General features: G+C 44.2%; 1 protein-coding gene across 1 annotated transcript in view; it reads right to left on the bottom strand.

The window, feature by feature from the left end:
* etv4 (ETS variant transcription factor 4) overlaps positions 1-23,055 on the bottom strand; it is a 29,882-nt gene that overhangs the window by 1,822 nt on the left and 5,005 nt on the right. The window contains exons 4-10 of the mRNA XM_046377789.1: positions 22,303-22,356; positions 8,214-8,343; positions 7,148-7,330; positions 6,298-6,725; positions 3,120-3,188; positions 2,369-2,416; positions 1,196-1,368 (exon numbers count right to left, since the gene is read on the bottom strand). Of these exons, the coding sequence (XP_046233745.1) occupies positions 1,196-1,368; positions 2,369-2,416; positions 3,120-3,188; positions 6,298-6,725; positions 7,148-7,330; positions 8,214-8,343; positions 22,303-22,356 (1,085 nt within the window). The remainder of the gene's footprint in view (positions 1-1,195; positions 1,369-2,368; positions 2,417-3,119; positions 3,189-6,297; positions 6,726-7,147; positions 7,331-8,213; positions 8,344-22,302; positions 22,357-23,055) is intronic.

Raw genomic sequence — 23,055 nt, 5'->3', positions numbered from 1 at the left:
ATATGTAAGATAGAGGAAGAAACCGTAAAGCCTGACCGTTGGAGGGGGGGGTGAGACACTGAGACTCATGACTCAGGAAGAGACAGGTTGTATCCCGCAGTGGCCATCAAGCCAGCAACCCTGTTTGATCTCAGAGTGTGCTCTCAGCTCTAATTGCTCTTGTAAAAACTCTCAGCCCATTCATTTTTAATGTACAGTAAAAAGATAATGGAAAACACAGTGTAGGCCTCTCCGTATTAGGACCCACCCAAATGGACGCTGTCTGATACGACCAATCAAACTGCAGACTTAAACATCGCAGAAATGCGAGGAGGCGAGAGAGAGAGGACGGGGGGTGTTGGATGATTCTGTGATAGCGCGTGTCCTTCATTTATCAATCCAGCGTTTCATGTGCTGAATAATGAATGGGCTACTAATGGAAGATGGATCAGAGAATAGACCTGTGAGCAAAGTGGCCAAATCTCGCTTCTGATCGTTCTAATCTAGGTAGCGCCTTCAGACCCTGCTAACATAAGTTCATTCCGAGAATAACTTCTGTTATCAGATTCATATTAACATCGTGATCCCTATCAACACTTCTCCACTATCTGTGGATGAGGCCATACTGTAAAACCTGTAAAACCATACCTGTAAAAATTTTAAATCATAGCTCAGTAATCCAAACAATAACACTGTGGCCTAGAGACATCCTTATAATATTCAAAGTGAAAATCATCAACTTGGGTTCATGCCAAACAGTCACCAAAACCTGAACCCAGTGCATAAAGGCCTTGAGATACCTTTAATGGCTGCTTGATGCTCGCTACAGAAACGACTGACCCACAGCCTCTAATTAAGTCAATTCAAGAAGTACCAGCGTCTTTCTCAAATTCTAAATAAAACACATTTTTCTGTCAAAACATTATGGCCTTAATATGTTAACATATAATTAAATAATTAAAACATCTCAAAGAGGGGTTGAGAGTGACTGCAAACCCAAATTCAACCATTAAAATGTCCCTTAGTGAGCAAAGGATGGTGCCACACAGCCTTCTCACTGACTGCTCATCAGTCAGGATCTCCTTTCAACAGGCAGAGTACGGCACCAGTTCACCCAAATGAAATGCCAAACTACTTTGTGTTTAAAATACTGTAATTTATCAGTGAAATTCTGTAAGACCGCACCTCCACTCAGGACAGGCAGGCTCAGACATACCTCTTCGGGTTCAATGAGTTTGAATTCCATGCCGCGGCCGGTCCACGCGATGAAGTGGGCGTTGCCCGGGTCGTCCAGCAGGGCCACCAGGAACTGCCAGAGCTGCAAAGAGCCACGGCGCTGGTAAGGCGTGCCCTCGCGAAAAACACTGCCGCCCTCCTGCTTCACCTCACCTGTTCGAGGGGAGAACAGACCGGAGGTCAGCATGTGTATGGGCTGTGATCACATTTGTAGGAATGATTTATCTGGACCAAGAATTACTGAATCTGACCAGCTTGTTATGCAGTTTGTAGTTTTGGTTGCACCAGGGTTTACCCGATGTTCATTTGATATTTGGTACATTTTCTGCACATTAATCTGCATCAGACCATTAAGATTCAATCATTAAATTATGGTCAGAAGTGGTTCTTACATTACATGTACAAACAAGGAAACTCTGACTAACAACAGCTGGGAAGTATCTGAATTCTAATGAAGCCAGTACATCTAATCTTGATGTTTCATGTTTGCATACTGACGTAAACCGAATCAAACACTCATTATAACAGCTTATCAAATTGACCACTAAAATGGCAGCAGTGCGTTGAGCTGAGACAGAAATAGAAATATTTTTAGGGAGATTTTAGGGCAGTGAAAGAGTTCATAGATATTTGAAACAGAACAGATTACCACTGGGTGAAGCAAAGCGTATGTAAACGGACACTGATTCCTGTTTGGTCCTTGGTTGTTTACCGGTTACTTGATCTGTTGTACACAAAGTGTGGGAACATGAGAAGCTCAGCTAAGTTACTGCTGTTGTCTCTCTGAGAACCTGCACACTTCACTGGTTGAACCAGTGCTGACACCCTCAGGCTCTCCACTCAATCTCCTTTAGCGTCAATCACCAGCAGCACCAACACCATGGGAAACTGCCCGTCTCTCTTCTCAGCATGATAGAGGAGCCCTACATCGTGTGTGTGTGTGTGTGTGTGGAGAAACCGAACCCACTAACTAAGCTTCTGAGTACACAAAAGACCCAAGTACCTCTTACACAAGGCCAACGATATAAGATGATAGGTCAGTTGGAGTGACTGTATAGCTAGTGTTTCTCTCCTATACCTGCTGTCATCCAACTAACACCTCGCCGAGAGGACTGCGAGTGAAATTGCGTGCGAGTGGGTACGGCGGACTCACCTTCGAACTTCTCTGGGACCACACGGGAGTCATTTTCAAACAGATAGCCTGGGAGACAAAGGGATAATTGAGTTAGAGCATCAAGGGGCCTTGATCTGAGCACAACTTGGTGGTTCACTTGGGGTCTGCGCCAAGCTTTGAATGCCACCATAAATAAAATACAAAGATCTATTCACGCACTGAATAACGTTAAGCCAGTAAGCGTGTGTACTCGCTTTTACAGAGGCAGCCTAGAGCACTTCAATAACAGAGAGAAGAGACTTTTGCTCCCCGCTTCAGGGTTAATGAACTCTTTGTAACATCTCTTTGGCCTTCAGGAGTCATTCTAAAACTCTTATCTGCTGGCGAATAAGAATTTAAATGACTCGAAACAGTGTAACAAACACTGTGCGTGAAGGGAAGGATTGTTTTTCTGTTTTGCTGGGGCAACAGAGTGCTTTTTCCAGGACTTCTGTTTATTCAGGGATTCTTGAGGCAGGGGTGAGGCGAGAACCCCTGCCAATGGAAACATAGACACACCGCTGGTTGGCCAATGGAAACACGGACACTCTGCGCCGGTTAGCCAATGACCACAGAGCTCTAACCAGCAAAGGCTCGATTTAGATAAAGCGTTGGAGAGGAGGATATCGGATACATGCAATGCTGTCATCGCTTCGATTCCTTCGACTGAATTAAAAAACTTTAATTTGGCCCCCTGAAACGAAGGTTATCATGATGAAAGTCTAGCAGGAAGTGCAGAAATTCATTTTACCTTCACTGCTGTGCTGGGGGTTCGGGTAGCCCTCGTTGTGGTGGTACATGGAGGGACATCCAGGCACATCTGTGAGGAAAACATCTGAAGGTCAAACTTTTAACAGTGATCAACACGGAGCACAGCGATTGGATAAATGTACATCCATCCATCGCCTGTCCTCTCAAAATGTTTCCAATTTGCCACGCATTTTGAAAGTGTGATCTTTGTGGCCAAAACCGTGATATATTATTAAACCATCGATTAAAGTGGCAGAACGGAAACTAATTGTTGAAGAATAGCAAATCTAATTAGAAGTTTGAGCAAATAAAAACCCTAATAAACCGCTTACTGAGCCCATATCAGCATGAGAGACTGTGGTTGTGTTGTGTGTGTTGTGTGTGTGTGTGTTCAGCCCGAGCACTGCAAGGACAAATGCTGCATTTATCATATCACTTCTCTTGTCTCTGGTGGTATTTTTAGGCCATGAGCAAGCACCTTCACCAGACCAGAAAAGTGGTACAGTATAGAGTGTCTGCACTTTATCTGGGCACATCATTGACTGACTCAAATTCAGTGAAATAGATTTTATATCCCACTCCTTGCCCTCAAGCAAAATCCTGCACAAGTCAGAACACTTGTAACGCACATTTATGTTATAATGGCTTCTGCAATCTGAGGAGTTTGGTGCTCCACATCCTGCGACCGCTCTGCTCACCTTGCCGTTTGCTCAGAAGTTTTTTGTCTTTGCATAAAGAACAACAAAAAAACAGGCGTGTCTCTGACTGTTCTGTTTGAGTCGGTCTGTTTTTATACCATTTGTCATGTGTGAGCGGGACAAGCGAGAGCACAAAAACTGAAAGGTGCAGCTCTTTGCCTGCGGCTCTGGATCGTGACTCACTCCTGGGGAATGCAGCTGCAGCACTGTGGCTCTGATAAGGTGCCATTGGGGAAAATCAAACCCTCCATTCTGGTGCAGCAGCACTCGATCATACTGTAAATAATATGTCTGCTGGCAGTGGCAGGCTCCCACCAGGGAGTGATGGGTAGACTGGGTGTGAGAGCACCGGGGTTAATTATGTCCTGAGAGGCATGGCCATTTTGTGTCTTTCATGCGACACAATAGCAGTGATTAAGCGCTGGAATGCCAATTTGTATGTGAAACCAGGAGTCTCATTCACAGGCCTGCTTTAAAAACAAGACTTGTGGCATTTGGCTTCTATTGTTCGCATTGTGCACACTGAAAGACGAGACAGGTGTTGTTGTCTTTACATGCTTATTCACTTCAATACACATCTTTTGAATGCTCCATCACCTTCTTGCTCATGACCTTACAGTCTGGGACACGTTTTCTTTCGATTAAAGGGCCATAAATGGTTGATGTGGTAAGTCATCAGCAAATGAACAAGAACTGCAGACAGTTTGGCAGTGTTGCCTTTATAAAAGGCAGGTTGTGTTTACAGGGTGAATTCATTCAAAAACAGAAATTATCCAATTATGTGCTTTAATTTTTGTCATTTAAATGGTGGTGGATTAATATTTCCCGTTTATGTTGATGTTTCTAATTGGATTTTCAAAGACTACCATGACTAATCCTTCTTCACACTTAATATTTTACGCACAATTTATTCCCTGAGAGGCTTTTCACAAGGAGATCTAATCATCAACAGAGGACAGAAATTTGTTCCTACTCACATCAGCATTTCGAGATTTGTTCTGCTGTATTTTATTATCTCAAGAAACACATGGTGTCTTGTTCTAATCTCTACCAAAGAGCAATAAACTCTGATCTTTAATGTCTGCTCGGCCTTTCCTGTTGGTCAAACTCCCATCAGAGACACTTGTGAGGAAACCACACCAAATTCAACCTTCTCCTCCTGCCAGCACTTATCCACAGAAAAACATCCTCTTGTACTTTGCCTCTTTCTTTCACAAGCTCGTGTGAGATCTTCTCAGTGCTATCCGGTGCCCCCATTGAAGACGGGAGTATAAAAGCACAGGAGAGTGACAGGAATTAGCTTAGCTTTTCCTTGGCTTTTTACTATGCACTAAGTAGGCAGGTTTGAGCACTTGTAGCCATCCACCTGAGGGAATTTCAACAACGGCTTCTATGCTGTAAGTCCTAAAGCTGCTGTAATAATGAGGACACAATGTGTGTGTTTTACTCCTCAGTCCTTGTTTTAAATTCACAGAGGCAAGCAGAGGAGCTGGTTTCTGTGCTCTCCAGTGGTAGAGCTTGTTGTTAAAGTGCCTGAGCTGCCCCCCCCCCCCCCCCCCCCCCCCCTCATCACTCCCTCCCCTCACCCCCCTCCCAAAGCCCAGCCAGTGAGAGGTTCGGGTTACTGCGGCCACGCTCATTTTTCCATTATGAGTTCATCTGCCTGCAGAAAAAGGAAGCCGCTGGTGCAACCTGAAACCCTGGAGCACTCCACCAGGGACTCTAGTCTTTCCAGTGCCCTCCATTTTCTCAATGAAATTCCTCTGCCTCTCTCACAGACAGTGGGGAAGAGGGGGGAGGAAGGAGGGAGGAGTGGAGCTGCAGCAAAAAAAAATACTTTTTTTTTCTTTTCTTTGCAAAGTGTCAAAGAGTTGAAAGGAGGAGTTTTGGAGGAGGGGAGGGAGCCTGGTAGGAGTCTCGATGCAGTGAAGCAGTTTGTTTGCCTTTTGGACATTTTGTTCTTGAGTTAGCTGTGCACACCAGGGAGGGTTTGTCTTCAAAGGGACTTTCTGAGGCAGATTTGATGCCAAATAACCCCAATAAATAATCCCAACTAATGCTAGGATTCTAGTTTCAGTTCACAGGTACACACTGTGTTAGCCACACACTCTATTTAGTACACAAACTAAATTAAACTGGAGTTCAAACTGTCCATACAAAACAAACACATAAAATTGACCTTGAGATACCTTGCAAGCTAACTGAGCTACAGAAAATTAACAAATAGTTAATACTGTGATTAACTGTTTAGCTAATTCAACAAACAAAAAAAATCATAGTTTATAGACAGGCTTCAGACTTTTGTCTGGGCAAGTGTCAACCTTGTACCTCAAATGCAACGATGAGCATTTTCTCCAATTATTCATAGACTCAATTGTTAACTGATTAATAAGACAAATAAGCACCATAGTCCCCAGACACACTGAGAGAAATGAAACCTGACTACTTGAAATATATTGACATCAAGTCTGCATGACTCACCAGGGTCGTAGGTGTAGTCTGTGGGCTCCTGCTTCACCATCATGTGGGCTGGTGGGAACCTGTGTGGCTGGGGGTGCGAGTGCGGATGTGGATTTGGATGCGGGTGGGGGTGGGGTCCATGCCCGTGTCCGTGTCCCGGTCCGCTCCCGTGTCCAGACCCACCCATGTGAGCCGCCCGCTCGTACAACGGGTCCAGGTACTCTTGCTTAAAGCTCTGCTGCAGGTATGGCATGCAGGGGTCAGAGTGCTGCCGATGATAACCTCCACCACCTCCACCTCCGCCTCCGCCACCCGGCACTGCACCCCCGCTTCCTCCGGCTCCACTGCCGCCATGTCCAGACGGGGCAGATGGCATGCGCTGAAAGGCCTGCCCTGGTGGTGGGAACTGGGGGCACATGGGGTCTCCTGATGGGCCCTGATACCTGGAGCTGAGAGGTGAGACACAGCCGCTCATTTCAGAGCCTCATGCATTTTAATCCCACGGTTCAGGACTAAATATTCCAGCACCTTTCAAGGTGCCGAAACCATCAGTTTAGATTCTCTTCCAGATTTTACTCTAATATTACATTACGATAGTTTTCCTAAAATAAATTAATATTGTTGCTTGGCAAACAGAAATGTTGATGTGATGAACTTATTATAATTAATCTATTTAAAAATGCTTATTTAATTGTGGGAAATGTCACCACAAAGTTGATATTGTGATCAAAATATCGTTAATTGGTTGATTTGGTGAGAATTATATGACAGATTGAAACTACAGCTGATTTAAAATGAACTACCAAAAGTCATGAGTCATGAGGTAAAATGTCAATCACAGCGGCTGCCAAGTCTTGTGTTTCTGTGTCACCTGGCGTTGATGGAGTAACTGTTGCTGGGCAGCGGCTGCGAGGTGGCAGCGGGATTCATGTAGCCAGCATCGGGCCGTCCGGCCGTGGCAGGTTTTGGTGAGTAGTGCTGCTGCATGGGAGACATGGGGGTCCCTGGGCAGGAGCTCTTGGCTCCTCCTGCAGCCCTTTTCTGCTCATAGGCACTGCAAAACATGAACACACTCATAAGGGCCTGCAGAAATACACGTCACAGCTGGGTTGTACTGGGGAGGGCTGCTAGTTTTGCTTTCAGTCAATAGAACAAACAGAACTAATGGTGGTGGTATTGGAGGGTTGTGGTCAATAGCTTGTGGTCGGTGTGTTTCAGCTGAGCTGACATGACAGCTGACCAGTGCTGGGTCACTGGACATGGATAACTGTTGTTACTGAGATAATAAGAAATAAAGTCATTATAGTTTCAGTCGTTCTGCCCTCAGTAACAAAGGATGTCAGTGAATGTCCAGAGAGACAATAAATCTTATGCTTGTGCATCACTGCTCTAATAAAATTTTAGAAATGCTGAAAATAAGAGCTAAAAGAAAAAAGAAAAACACAGACGAGAATAAAAAGGAGGACATGACAAGCCCCCAAAAGAGAAACAGTGCAAAGTATGATTCCTCATACAAACAGATCGCATTGTAATGTTGACAGTAATACTCTGATTGGTTTTAGTTGTGGTGCTCAAAGCACTGTGAAATGACTTGGCTATGGACATTAGTCAGCCTACTACTACTCTCTCTTTTATCAACATGTTCTCTCGCTTATCCAGCGTCTTTTCAGTTTTTAAATGCTGTGAGCAATACCAGCTAATAATCCCATTCACCTCTATGGTATTAAAGGTGGAGGCAAAATCTTAGCGACATCATATCTCAAAACTTTGGACAAATATAACACACTTAAAGCAATTAAGAAATTGTGTCTTTTTTTTGTAATTTGGGTGCACTTGCACTTTGAAAGCAGTAAAGGTTTAGGGACAGTGAGCACTTTAAAAGGCCCACAAGATGCTACCGCAGTACATACGCTTGAACACAGTGAACATGGAGGTACCTGGCAAAAAGGCACTGCTCTCCGCTGGGGTAGCTGAAGCTCTGCTTGTGGCTACAGGACTGGCTGGGGTCGGAGCCCGGGCTCTGCGGTTCCTTCTTGATAGTGACTGGAGGGCTGTGAAATGCCACCGCTACGAGACAGTAAACAGAAAACAGAGATGGTGGTTGGCACAGACACACACACACAGAGCGGGACTTTTATATTCTTCTCTCACTCAGCCCTGCCCCGATACTACAATTGTTAAGCTCAAAGGCAAAAGCGAATACTTCTGTCTGCACAGGAATCTCTTTTACGTGCCAGCCAAAACGCTTAAGCGACCGTCAGCTGCAGCGCACAAGGCAGCAGACAGACGCGTATAAACAAACACTTACATAAACACTGAGGAGAGCAGGCACACAAAGACACACACGCTCACACACGACTGCATTCCAGCAGTCATTTGGAAGTATCCTCACCCACTTTTCTTCACTCTTCCAGACACAACAGCAGCCAAAACTTCCCCTGTCAAAGTCAAGCTTAAAGCTAAACAACTCCACGGGCCAGAGAGATGTCTGTGGACTGATGAAAGCAAATGTCACACCTCTATTAGAGCAGCATATATACACTGATTCTGCGTCTCGGCATTCTTTCCTATTGGTATCCAGATGTTGGTTGTCGTCTGCCAGCTTTGTTTTTCACACGAGGGTAAAAAGAAAGGACGGGTAGCGACACATATTCCCTCAAAGTCTGAAATATTTAGCAACGTTTTCTCGCCATTTCATGTTTCCCCAAAGGCGTCCGCTCAATCTCCAGCACACCAAACTGTCTATCAAGCAGCACTGCTGGAGGGGACCTTTGCCTCGATGGCCACAGAAACCACCCAAAGTGGAGCTTCAAACTGTGCCGAGGGCTTGTGTTTATTATGTGAGGGGAGGTTTTCACCAGGAGAACTGTACAGGATGTTTTTCTGGTCCCGACAGGGTAAACAGCAGCAGCTGTGCACTTCCAGCTGGGGAGGCCTGTATTTATGTGTGTGCAAGAGTGTGAGAGTGCTCAGTTGTGTGTATTAGCAATCTTGGCTGGTCTGAATCTATGTGTGTGAATGTGTGTGTGTGTGTGTGTGCGTGCAGTGGGTGTGGAGCTGACGGAGCAGGCCACACTGAAAGCTCAGCCCAGGTAATTACATACTGTCGTTCATTCACAAAAAAAGGAGAAGAAAAAATGTCTGGCAGACTGAATGAAGGCCAGAGGAGGCTGCTCCATTAAGGCGAGAGACAGAAAGTGAAAAAATGAAGGAGGAAGAATAGAGTGAACGAAAAGTGAGACAAGATTACAGTGATATAAACCACGAACAGCCTTGACTATCTGCTGTTACGCCGGCACACTGGATTTTCGCACAAATCTCCAGAATTGAAGAAGTTGGCTGAAAGTAGTTGTTTAATAGTGGTTGTTTTTTGGAATATAAAAAGCAAAGATTTGAAAGGATTCATTTCATTTAGTGTTTTCTTCATTAGACTTCATTGATCATTTGGCATTTATAAGTTAAAAATGGCAAAAGTTAATCAGCTTCTCAAATGTTAAGATTTGTTTCCTTGTTGTTTATTTTTTATTTATATGATTCTAAATTGAATATTTTGAATTGTTAGTCAGAAAACAAAGGCTAGTTTAAGATGTCACTTTGGGTTCAAGTCGCATTAAAAAAATAAATAAAATGATACAGTTGAATTGAAATAAAAAACAGGGTTAGGGTTGGTGTTAGTAGTGATGACTGCAAACCAAACAGCTTTTGGTGTTTTGTCATTCATGAACATAATCCTGTGAGCTCAAAAAATGAACTTAAAATGAAGGATCCTTGTGGTCTTTCTGCTTTGAAAGAGTTAAAATTCCTTCCTGTTGCAGTTCAGATGTTTATTTCACTCGAACCTTTTTGCCTTTGACTGAGAACAGGAACATAACCTAACAATCAAACAGCACTGCTCATCATCATAACCTTCCTATTTTTGGTCTGTACTCACTCTCCCATGGCAGGCAGGCAGGTGAGGAAGTGTTGGCTTTAGCAGAGGATCAACAGGATTAGAGAGCATTTACCCAGATTTCCCAGACAGACGCAATGGGATTCCAGCCTCCTCTGGGTCTGCGACAGCTCGTCTGCTGGTACACAGGGTGGCACATGACTGCAGCACTAATAATACTAGTGTGTTTGCCTATTGACATCCCCCACCCCTCCTTTCTCTGCCATGGTCGTGAACTGCAAACAATCCTCAGAGAGTGCACACAAGTCCACTCACAGTGCAGCCAAGTCGAGGCACTAATGCGATTGGCAGGAATATTGCCCTTGATGTGGCGCTCGGTTTATGAGGATGTTCCATTTCAAGCAGTCAGTCCTGGGAACGGCGTCAGCTGTAGATGGAGGCGGTCTGCATGTGTGTCTGTGTGTGTGTGTGTGAGCTTTATGGAATATTAATTAATCTCATAAATGAACATCAGAGAGCTTTTTTCTTGTGTTTGTGTATTTGCCTGTCATTGTCAGTGCTGTCAACAAAGATGGCTGAGGATACAACAATTTGTAAAGCTAAAGATCGCCAAGTTGAAGAGAAAACTGAAGAAATCAACAGACTTTAATCCTCAGTTTCTGATCAACATTATGATTTTGATTAATAAACTAATCTGAACAACAAGCAAGCAGATCTGTGAGGCTGTACCTCACAGAGACAGCGACAGTGCTAATGTTTAAGCTAACATCTGCTAAATGGCACTAAATACAAAGTACAGCTGAGGCAGATGGCAATGCATTTGCAAGTATTAAGATAGATAGATAGATAGATAGATACTTTATTGATCCCAAGGGAAATTCAAGCATCCAGTAGCCCATTACAGCAGTGTAGGTTAGTCAAAAGTAAGTATACAAACAACCAAACAAGGCCTAACTGTTAGTGGGAAAAATAGACTAAACATACTAAATAAACTTAAGTCATAAACTTATGTGCCTGATGCATTAAAAATTTTGGTGGTTCACCAGAGTTATTTCAGCCCATCGCGAGGGGAACATGAATTTCTGAATCAAATTTCATGGCAATCCATCCAACAGTTGTTGAGAAACCGAACTCAAAAATACAAATGTCAACCTCATCATTAAAGACTACAAAACTGTCTGCCAGTCCATTCAGTTAATGTTAGGATCATTCACTAGATGAGTTAAAGTGTTGACCCTTTGGTGACATCAGATGAAAAGTCATGCGATCACAGAAACCATTAGCATTCATCCTCTGGGAACAGTGAATATTTGTACCAAATTTCATTCCAATCCATCCAGTAGTTGCTGAGATATTTCAGACTGGACATAAGTGACAGACTGACGTCGGTTTCCCCTGCCACTAGCGTGGCTGAAAACATAATTTAGGAATTAATCTAACATCCAGTTCTAAGAATAGTCCTTAAATTAAAACAAACTCTGGTCTCCACCAACTATTACAAACTCTCTGGCAAATTACAGTAAATCTCCCTGTCCAAATGATGTCAAATTTGCTGCTAAAGTTTATAAGGTAGTGGCAGTCTTGTAAACGGATCCAGGGAGAGTTATGTTCTTCGGGGTCCCTTCTCTTCCTGCTTTTGTTTGGGGCAATATGACCTCCTCTAACTACTTTGTTAAATGTTACATCACCCTTTCACAGAGATCCTCATATTTCATTGTTTCTTTTCGTCGCTGAGGGGGAGGGTCAGTTCATGAACTGACGTGCAGAGTGTGAAGAACCTGAAAGGTGTTTAGAAGTGAAAAGACAGATACAGAACACAATGGCTGTTGCCTTATAAAGTGGACAGTTTTGAGGCAGTGCAGAAATGTGTAAAGTATATATATGACGATGTGTATGACTGGGGGCGAACTGTTGCAGAGTCCCAGTTCGATGAGGTCAAAGGGTTCTTCCTCACTCCAAACTTGTTTGTCCTCTTTACTTATTTTGAGGTATTCTTTACCCATTCACTTCCCACATTCTCACATTCTGGGGGCTATGTATAGAGATGACCCCCAGCTAAAGACAGGGTGGAGACTGACTTTTACATATGTAAATGTCAGTCCTTAGAAGGGGAGGATGCAGGGTGAAAGGTGATGGTCATGGTTGAGTGCCTTAGGAAGTAGAGGGATCATTACATGGGGGGGGGGGAGTCCCATTCAACAGACACCCACCGCAAACAAATCGCAAGAGCAGGGATGACACACACTCACACTATCACATACGCTCTCTACACAATGGGCCCCTGAGCTGAGCCATACGGAGGTATTGTGAACATGCTGGGAAACACTATTGGATTCCTAAAAAACACAGCAGCGCTGACGGACAGATTTACCATAACAGCTTGTGAAAAAAGATTTCATTTGCACATAACTAAGAATGGTTATATATCAAGTTTGCAGCGTTAGAAATGTGATTTTGACATCTGTCATTAGAACTGAAAGAGACAAAATTAGGGGATTAAACTGCAGCAATAGTTATAATATCACTTGTGAATGAGCTGTTTGAGAAGACCTCACTATGAACTCCCCCCATCTTATGTTAGATGGAGTATTTCCTACCATTAAAGGCCCTCGTGTAGGGAACTCCAATCTGAAGACAGCAGTGGATCTGGAGAGTCTTACATTGGGTGTTTATGTGCAACTTGGCCAAGTCTTAAGCCTCTGGAAGTCTGCAGCGCATGACAGCCTTCCTCACAATAACTCATTGGACATCAGCCCCAGTGTCAAACAGGGTGACTGGATCCTGCTAAACCAAAGAACATGTGAGCGTAACATAAATACACCCTTAATGGGTCCAATCATACAAATACAATTCAAGTCTTAACTCTGAGAGGAACCATCTCTGGGCTATCTAGAGATCTGGTTCATATCTCACATGATATGTGTTGTACATCATGAGGCCTCATGCTGCGTGGAAACGCTAAAAGCAAGCTGGAAACACTTGACAGGCTACACCTGAGTCTCTCCCCTTTATGTGGCGACGGATCAATAAAAACAAGGATGCCAATAAGGCCTTGGTGGTTTTAAAGGTTAAAAAGAAAGCTATTGATTCACATGGGTTCCAAACGACATTAGCTGCTTAGCTGAAATCATGGCTCCATTGTGGTGAGAGGGAGGCGTAACAGGGAAAACAGTGTAATTTTAAAGTATTTGACTGTCAACACAAGTTAGTCATAGCCTATACTTTGATGGTAATTTTAAAGTTCTAAACACAGTGGTATGTTTTTCTTTGTAAGTTCCTCCGTTTTCTATGGGCACTAATCATTGTGATGAAAATAAAAAGCTGACAGCACAGTTTCAGATTTATAGAGCTTCACACCAAGTGTAACAACAGAGCAAAGACGAGAACAAGATCATAAGTTCTCAAACGTATTTTTACCCCCCCAAATCAGTGGCATGTGTTAATGAAAGCATTAAGCACATCTACAAATTGCTTTCGGTGTCAAATGTGGGATTCAAGTAACAGCACAAAATAGCTAACTGCTAGCTAACACAACTGCTGTTCTGCTAAGCTAGGCTATTTAGCTACCATTTGAGCATGACAAGTCGTTGGTGGATAGAGAACCTTTGTATTAAACTGTTTGTTAATCAAATAGTTTAAATAACAAGAAGTGAGAAACCACAGCCTACATTTAGCTTTGGCTAAGGCTAGCAGTGGCTATCTCACAAGTTAGTTTAGTAACTTTTTTTTTAAATTTTGTTAACTTCTTTTAGTGCACAAATATGAAAATAACAATATTTTAAACATCTGAACATTAAGGGGTGTCAAAAAACATAACATACTGTACCCAAGTAAAATTCTGAGGTACTCATACTTTGAGTATTTCCACACTTTATACCTCTAATGTGCTACAGTCTGGAGGCAAATAATATACTTTTACTCCATTACATTTATTTTGACAGCTTTAGTTTGAATACAAATACAATTAACTGTATTAGCTATTTTGCTACAAGGTAGCAGGCTCAAGTTAAAAATCTTTACATTAGGGATGTTTACACACTAATCCATTAATAATGAATAATAATTAATAGGCCAATGTATAATTCTGAAAAGTCCACTTTTACTTTTGCTACTTTAGGTATATTTTAATTGGGATTATTAAGTTTTCAATGCAAAACTTTTGTACTGAGTACTTGAGTACTGTTATTTTTATTTTTGTATGCAAGTTAATCACAAGTTGACTCATGAATTCACTAGATATAACAAATGACAAAAAGTCTGATTCTGATCTTCACCCCACTTTGACCAAATGTATTTACTGTGTTTTAGTTTTGTAAGTTATATTTCAGTGGAAAAACTATGAGCACAAGGGAGAGACAGTGAGAGTGGAGGGAAGCGAGGCGGTACAATACGATCCAGACCGTTTGGACTGCAGATCGTATCCAATCATTCCACTGGTGCATGGAAACATGTGCTGGACATGTGTGTGTGTGTGTGTGTGTGTGCCTCTCGGGTCACTGCACAATCAGGAAGATGCAGAGAGAGAGAGAAGAGCAGTCCAGCCAGCTCTGACAAACTCATCCTCATCTCTGAGAGCCAACAGGCCCAAGAGTGGCTTCAGTCGGCTATCAGTCTGCTCAGGGAGCCCAGGAGTGTTGGTTCCATTAGTGTCTGCTCTATCTGATTTACAGATCGTCCTCTCTCATCTGATAATGGTTCAGGCTCCTTGAATATTTAAAGGATGGTTGTCAGATACCTGCCAAACAAGCCTAACGAGATTGATGGAAAGTACTATGGTATCAGCGAGACGGATGATTGGCCGGGACAGCCCTGTGGCCCTTCTCACAAATTGGATTTTTTTTTTTTTTTTGCGTATAGCTGTTGGCCGTTAAAATGTTCTTTTGGTGTATCAAGTTGCATTGGCTAACAGGATGTATCTCTGATACATGGCTGACTCCCATCATGTGAACGGTCGCAGCACAGTACATTTTTTGCAAACTTCAAAGTTTCACTTCCCTTTTGTCAACTGTGAGACAGGTTGCAGGATTGGTCTGCAGTGATGGGAATGTTCTTGTCTTAACAAGTACACTCAGCTTTCTTTTCTTCTTTTCTCAGAACAATCCCTGCTGTGGCCTAGAGGTTGGAGAAGCGGCTTGTGATCAGAGGGTCACTGGTTCAATTCCCCCACCAGACGGGCAGGAAAAATCTGGGTGTGGTGGAGTGATTAATGCGATAAAATGCTCCCCCCCTTCATTAGCCGGCTGATGTGCTCTTGAGCAAGGCACCCCCAATATGCTCCCCGGGCGCTTGATGCTGCCCACTGCTCCTGTGTGTGTTTCACTGCATGTAATTTGCCGGGTGTTGCATGTGTGTGTTCAGCAAGGATGGGTCAAATGCAGAAGACAAATTCAGTGTGTGTATGTAAAAATATATATACTGTCAATAAAGCTGATTCTTCTTCTTCTTCTAAGTTCTGAATCTTCGCCGTGACCTTGAGATCAGTCAGCGGTGGTGCAGGATATCGGCCACTGACAAAAAATCCTAATTTATTCTTGTTAGAGGGCTGTAAACAGTCACACAATACATGGAGATGGATTCAGCCTGAGCAAGGATGTGATGGAGGAGAACATAAAAGACTGGGGGAAGGAAAGTAAAAAGTCTATAACAAGTCTAAATGAGATTTTACAGTATATTTACACAGCCCTGACATTGTTGAGGAAAAAAAGAAAAAATATAATAATAAACTTCATATTTCCATGGTCTTGGCAGCATCAAGGGATCACAATTTTAATCGCTAAAGGTTCTGACATCTCACGTTTTCCCTATTGTCCACTTCACTTCCAATTGTGCAGAGTTGGCTTTTTATAAATGGCCATTGACCAGTCATAAATCTCACCGCTCCATTGCTGTTGAGTGGACCCAATACAATACATCCCTGTCCCGGGACATGTGCAGCGAGAGGGACAGCCCGTCACAGGCGAGGGGTGGATGTAATTAATCTGGCACAATATTGACTCCACGCTCTCAATCCCTCAGCCCCCAATATAGCTGTCCCCTCTTAATGTTTAATGTAGCGATCGATTCACCCTCACACTGTTACTGAAATGATATAATGAGCTCCCGCTGCCCACAAGGGCATCATAGATGTGAGGGAGGGGGCGTGCATGTGCAACGTTTCTTTTGTTTGTTCGTCTATGTGGCAGCGCATGAATGTACGCGTGCTGTCGACTTCCTCTTTCTGGGTAAAATCTGCCTTATCAAGAAGGAGATCATGCACAGAAAGGCCGGGACACCTTGCTGGAAATTATCAGCGCACATGCCACATCCACAGTTCCTCCAGCTCTTCTCGCAATCGCCCTTTCACCCTCTCTCAGCTTCTTGATCAGGATCTGGAGCGTAATGCTTCCCGGCACGTTTGACCCCCCTCTTACCCCCTTCCTCTCCCCTATCTGCCTTCATGCTGATTTATCTGTGCTTTATCTTTATCAAGTCCTCTATCAGCCCTTTCCATCTCATCCTCCTCCTCCTCCTGGATCAGCGAGGATCAATACGGTCGCACGCTGGCCCTGCACACCTACTGTGTCAGCAGGTTACTACAGGTCCACCCCATGCAGCCGCCTCCTCCACTCACGTGCACTGTGTGTGTGTGTGTGTTGGACTGTCAGGCATATTAAAGAGGAAAACGGAGTGAGATCCGAGAGTGACTGCTGGCCAAGGAAGGATTTGGGCTTTATTTTCATATTTTATGGCCATTATTTTTAACAGTTATGACAACGCTGTACTCATGTAATTGCTAAGGTCTGGAAACTTGGTGATGCTGTTACGGCAAACTCAGAGGTGGAAAGAAAGAGGGAGAGGTCATATGATCGGGGGTTGAAACCATCTGCGTTGTCCAACGTGTCATCTTACAACATCTGAAGGGAAAAGTATTCAAAGCTGTTACTAAAGAGGTGAAAAGCCTGCCCCATAGGGAGGGACGAGACTCGACCGTTGCTCAAATAACTACACACACTTTACTCAATGTTCATTGGCCTACGTGTATGGAAAGTGACAGAAGTTGTGTAAAACATGAACAAAAGCCCAAATCCTTCCTGCTTTGTCCTTGTCCAGACCGCCTGCCCAAAAGTGTGGGTTTTAGGGGTTTTTTTTGTTAGTGTTTTTTTTTTTTTTTTTTTGCATATCCACATTGTATCCAGATTGATTTTAGAAACTCTGGACAGCAAAAGAACCATGTGAAAATGAAATCTAAACCACATTTGGAGGTGGTTTGAAATGCGATTTCTCCAGATTTCAGTAGTAGTTGCAACACAACATCTGAGGACATCAAGTCCAGAGCGAAAAAAATGCATCAAAGCGGCTGAGCTGAATTCATGCAGCGACTCACAGACAGTCAGTGTTAAAGATTTGATTCAAGAAACAAATTTGATTTGCCTGCAGGCTGAGCAAAGACTTAAAACACCTCTGCACACCTGGCCAGCTGCTTGTTGGTTTGGGAAAGTTGCACAATAAAACTGCGCACAAGCACAGCAAGACAAAACTGACTTTGGAAGCTTGTCTATAACCCGTGATGGGTGGCTGAATCCTGGCCAGCCAAACTTACAATCTGTCAGACGCTTCTCATTCTGACTTCTTTTTACCAAAATCGCTGCATTTTTGGATCTCGCCAATTAATCTGAGTACAATCTTTCCAGCAAAACTGGAGGCGAAAACCTAAACCTCGTGACAGTTTGCCAACAGACAGGATGTCTAAGCTGGAAGCCATCGCTGCCATGTATGCACAGTTGTCACACTCCCCGTCTCTTTTTATTAACGACTGCTTCAGATTTAACTATTGCTGGCCTCGCCACGTCTCTTTTCACAGCATCTGGTCCCCTCTTTGGTCCGAGTTCGCTTTCGAAAAGAGAAAACATTCCAGCTGCAGAGAGCAGAGCTGCAGGAAACGCACCAACACGGACACAGAAATGCACAGGCACGCATGAGCATCACAGGGATGTACGAGCACACACACACACACACACACACAAACCTCCCCTCACTCTCCTGTAATAAAACACACACTGCCGTCCATTCACAAAGCTGTGCTGCTGACACTCGGGCTGTGCTGCCCGGCTCAAATCCCCGTGGCCCCCCAGCTTTGACAGAGCTGCTCTGAACCAACACGCAGGAGTGCAGCTTTTACTTCCCCCACTGGAAGCTGTTAAATGCCTATTACTCTGCAGGCTTGGTCTTTACAAACCCATTTTCATTGGATTTGATTGACTAAAGATGATTAAGTAGGGCTGTGAACCTTTCAGAATCCTAACCTGAAAACGAATTCAAACTAAATTCTCTAAAACCCTGGGGTAACCAGAGATGTGACTGCATCAAAGGAGGGAGAAAAAGTGAGTTATATGCTCCCCGGTGAAAGGTCAGATCTTGAAAAAAATGTTGTAGACAGAAGAAGGCTGACAGAAAAATAGGATGTCGCCTCTCATATGTGTTAGTGTTGGAGTAACGTCCCCCTCAGTGCCATGAATGAAGGTTCACTCCCCTTAACTCAATGTGCTGCCTCAGCCAGTCTTTCACAAGTAAGCCATTCATAAAACTGTGTGTGTGTGTCCATCAGGCCAAGTGTGTTTATGCGTGTTGCCTGAGCGAGTGGATGAGACGCCGTCAACAGAAATCATCTGTTCACGTTAGAGAAATCAACCATTTTACTCATGAGCAAAACAAAACGCCGCGACCAACACAAGCCTGGCCTCCCCGGAGCGGGAAAGCGAGCGGTATCCACGCGTTTCTGGCAGGCACCTGGGCTGTTTTTGCACACTTTGTTGCATAGCAGCTGTATTTTGGAAAGTCGAGAACACAGAGCTGCATGTCTCTCTTTTGGGGAGAGAGGGAGTCGGAGGGGGAGGGGCTGGAGTCACCCATCGCCCCATGCTCCAAACAGGGCCTGATTGGGCCAGTTCTGATCCAGAAAAACAACCCAAACAAGAAGAAGGCTGCAAATTCATGACAAAGCAGAACACGCAGAGCCAGAGACAAACTGCTGCGAGGATTTGGTTAAAGCTGAGAACCTTTTCTGTTCTTTCCACATACATCTGCAGCTCTGTTGGTTATCAGGCAGTCACTTCGGGAAGCAGCTCCGGTAAACATGACCTGCTTCTACCATCTCACTTGGCTGGTCTTCTTTTCTGATCTGATAGTGAACCCAACATCTTTGGGTTTTTGGACTGTTAGTGAGACAAAACAAACAATCTGAAGGTGTGGACATTTGGAAGCTGTTATCAACCTTTATCACAACTTTCTGAGATTTCACAGACTAAACAGTTAGTCCTGAAATTAATTGTGCATGAACAGAAACTTACTGCACACAAAGCATTTAAAATAACTAAGAATCTACATGACGACATGTACTTTAACAGTCGAATTAAATGGCAGCTGTGAGAAGGAAAAAAGATGACTGGAGATTTTGACGAAGCTCGCCTTCACATTTTTCTTTTTCTGCTCCCTCCCTCCCGCTCTCTCCCCCCTCTTCTGGCTTTCCTCTCCGTCACTAAGCTTTGCTCTCCGAAAAGCACTGTAACGCCATTCTATAGCCACAACTTCCTATATAATTACTGCAAGGCACAAAACTAAACAGTCGTCCCACACAGCTCTGAAATCGCTGGATTAGTTCACATCTTGGAACACTCAGTGTGTGTGCAGAGAGAAAAGGGAAAGGGGAGGGGAGGGGGGTCCAGATTTTTAAATTCAACTTAGTTTGTACAGACACAGGAAGGGAGGGAGGGGTTTGGAGTATCCACTTGGAGAGGAGGGGGGGTGCCAGAGAGGGGGAGGGGGGTCTGTAGTACTGTAGGGCTTTTTTATGAATGAAGACTGAAGGAGAGAGCAGCAGAGGACTGGGAGAGAGAGAGAGAGAGAGACAGGGGAGGAGGGGGGAGGGGGAGGAGGAGGCACACTTCCTTTTACGCACGCAGGGAAGAAAATTTATGAATGGGTCACATCTCTCGAGCTGCTCCAAGTGTAAACAACATACTTTGGACAAAGAAGAACGAGCTCTCGGCGCAGGCGATGCCTCGGTGAAACGCTCTGACCGAGGCCTTTCAGTGCTCTTGACACACACACACACACACACACACACACAAAGCAAAGTAGTGGCATGTTCAAACTGTTCTAATTAAGTATGAGCGCTATAAATTTGACTGACACCTCCATGTGTTTCTCCCCCGCAGGCAGCAAACAGACAAAGGAATCAGTCCGACAGCATAGCGTCAGACGAGCGTAACCCCTGAAGGTGCTGTCAGCCCCGAAAACCAAAGATTAATCCTCCCGTCCTGCCGACAAGCAAGAGAATATGCAGAATATGCCAATGGAAAAACTATGGTGCTGTTATCACCAGTGGCTCAGTTAGCTTCAAATACACACACACACACACAGGTCAGCAAGTACATAAAAGTTGCATGTTTGCATAACCCCCCTCAATGGCAGCCTGCAGACAGAGCGTGCTTGTTAGCTGTGAACTGAGGGAAAATGGACCAGATGAGATAGATTTACCAGATGTGCAGGTATTGCACAATCCCTCCTCTGCCGCCTCCTTTTACCTAATCTAGCATTCCAACATGTCCCAGTGTTGTTTTTGCGTCCCTGTTACAGTGGCTCCGTCAACACCACACCCGCTGCAGGTAACAACCTGACTCAGTAAACAACCACGTTTAATTTTACCAGGGCGCCGTTTTCAATGCAAGCCTCAATTATATTCCGGTCACCTGGGATTAAGGCTTTGCTTTATGCTCTTTTTTCATGTGCTAGAGTTTCCAAAACAGGTGAGTCACCTGTTTGTAAAAGTACGCCAGACACTGAGAATGCCCTCTCAGTTCAGTATGGGAAAAAGATAAGCCTTTGTGTGCTTTTAATAGACCGCATACAGGCCGTAGAACAAACACAAAGATGAATATATTTATGGTCGCTTGTCAGCTTCAATTATTTGGAAGTCAAAGCTGAATAAAGACGCTCTGTGGCTATTGACTGTGACCAGCAGGGACACTGTCTGTCAACGCGGGAGTGTCTCTGCCGTGTTTAAGTGAGCTGCCCGTCAAAGTGGAGCCCCCGTGACCCTGCAAATCATACCCTGGTCAACGGTTAGCAGAGGCCTGACAGCTGATTGGCTGACAGGTCAGGGGGTTAAGTAGACATGGCCCCCGCATGCCCCGGGGTTCATCTGCACTTCCTCCTCTGCATTGTTGGCCAACATAGAGTGACAATATCGCACAGGACATGTGTCGCCGGGCGGCCGAGAAGCTGCGACTCGGAGCCGCTTAAATCACATGATGTTTACACACAAATGACACATGGGTTTTTCACAGAGAGGAAGTGCCTTTGGCCGGGACTGAGAGCTGTCAGTTTGACTTTGAGGACGAGGTAATTCGTCTTCAAGTTCTCTTTTCCAAAACATTTCAGTGTCATTGCTAAAGAGAAGAGGGGGAAGCCTGCAGTATGTGTTGAATGGGGCAGGAAAAACGGTTTGTAATGCCGCACACACACACACACACACACACACGCCCACCCAGATCCTGAATCACCATTGTTAAAACACACAACAAGAAAGAGAAAGTCATTCAAATAGCTGCTCAGTTGCACAGCCAAGGAATTTGCTTTTCCATTTTACACCTTCCTATGTGCACAAAGGGCCATCTTTGTACCTGGGCCCTGAATATTTTTTTTTTTTTTACTGGTTTCCTGGGCTGTACCCATTCAGCTTTTCAAAGGCATGCAAATGGATGACGGCAGCACATAACGCCAGCATCCAAATTCACCTCATGATGACTGGCTCATTAGGCCTTCTGTTTCTGCATAGCTTTGTCTGCCAAAGAGATTACTGTAACATCAGCGGGTTACAGTATCCCCACCTAAGCCTCTGGCGGTTTCACAGTCCAGTTTTGACCGCTGGTGTCGTCCTCACTTTCTCATGACATGCATACTTCAGCTGGAAGTACAGGAGCAGACTAACTGGCCAAAGCTGAAAGGTCTGTATGAATATCTGATCGAATAAGCAATGAGATCACAGTAGGATCTGATCTATCCAATATATGGTCAGAAAATCTTTGGAGCATCAACTTATTTGATGTGCATTTACACAGACAGACAGAAGAGACAGAAATCGAGAGCAGACTACTCACAGTTCTCAGAATGGAAATCAGGAACAAATTGCTCGTCGCTGTCAGGAACCTGAGCTGAAAATAGAAGGAAAAAAAGAGAGAAACCATAAGTTTAACGTCATTATTAGAAAACCAACCTTAACATTTCTCTCCCTCTCTGATTCCCGTGCTCATTCTGTCTTTCTTTTTCCTCTTCTCTGAAACTGGAGACGGAGCCCGACTGGGCCTCATTCAGGCGACTTATACGACTTATCACACATAAATCAGTGCACAGGAACACATACTGCAGCTCCTGAATTGCATCACAGATGTCAACCTGCCGCCCTGACATCAGACACCATAACAAGGCCGTCATGTATGGAGTCCCATTTTCCACATTTCACAACTTTATTTTCCCCAGCCACCATTTTATTTCACGACGCCACTTTTCTTCATCAAAACTTTTGCCTTCTTTGCCTTTTTTACAGACACCAAAGGATGAAGTCTGTGCTACCAGCCGTTTACCAGTTTCTTTCTTTTTCCAGTGTAGAAATCCAGACAGACTAAACAGGCTGTTCTGGCAAAACAAGTGAGGAAATGTGTGAAATCCTGTCTGCTGCTCAGATTGAACTTCTCTCTGTCCCAAAGTGTCGGGGACAAACTAAAAAAGTAGTCTGGATTTCGTCTGCTGTGTAGTTCGAGAACAATCGAGAACAAGGAAACCTTCAAGTGTCTGATCAAGAGGAGAAGTGAGGGGGGTGAAACAAGAGCAGGTTAAGGTTAAAGCCCCTCTTA

Source organism: Scatophagus argus, chromosome 21, assembly GCF_020382885.2.
Source record: "Scatophagus argus isolate fScaArg1 chromosome 21, fScaArg1.pri, whole genome shotgun sequence".
NCBI classification, from domain to species: Eukaryota; Metazoa; Chordata; class Actinopteri; family Scatophagidae; genus Scatophagus; species Scatophagus argus.
Note: the sequence above shows the minus strand (reverse complement) of the source record. Positions and strands in the feature narration are given on the sequence as shown.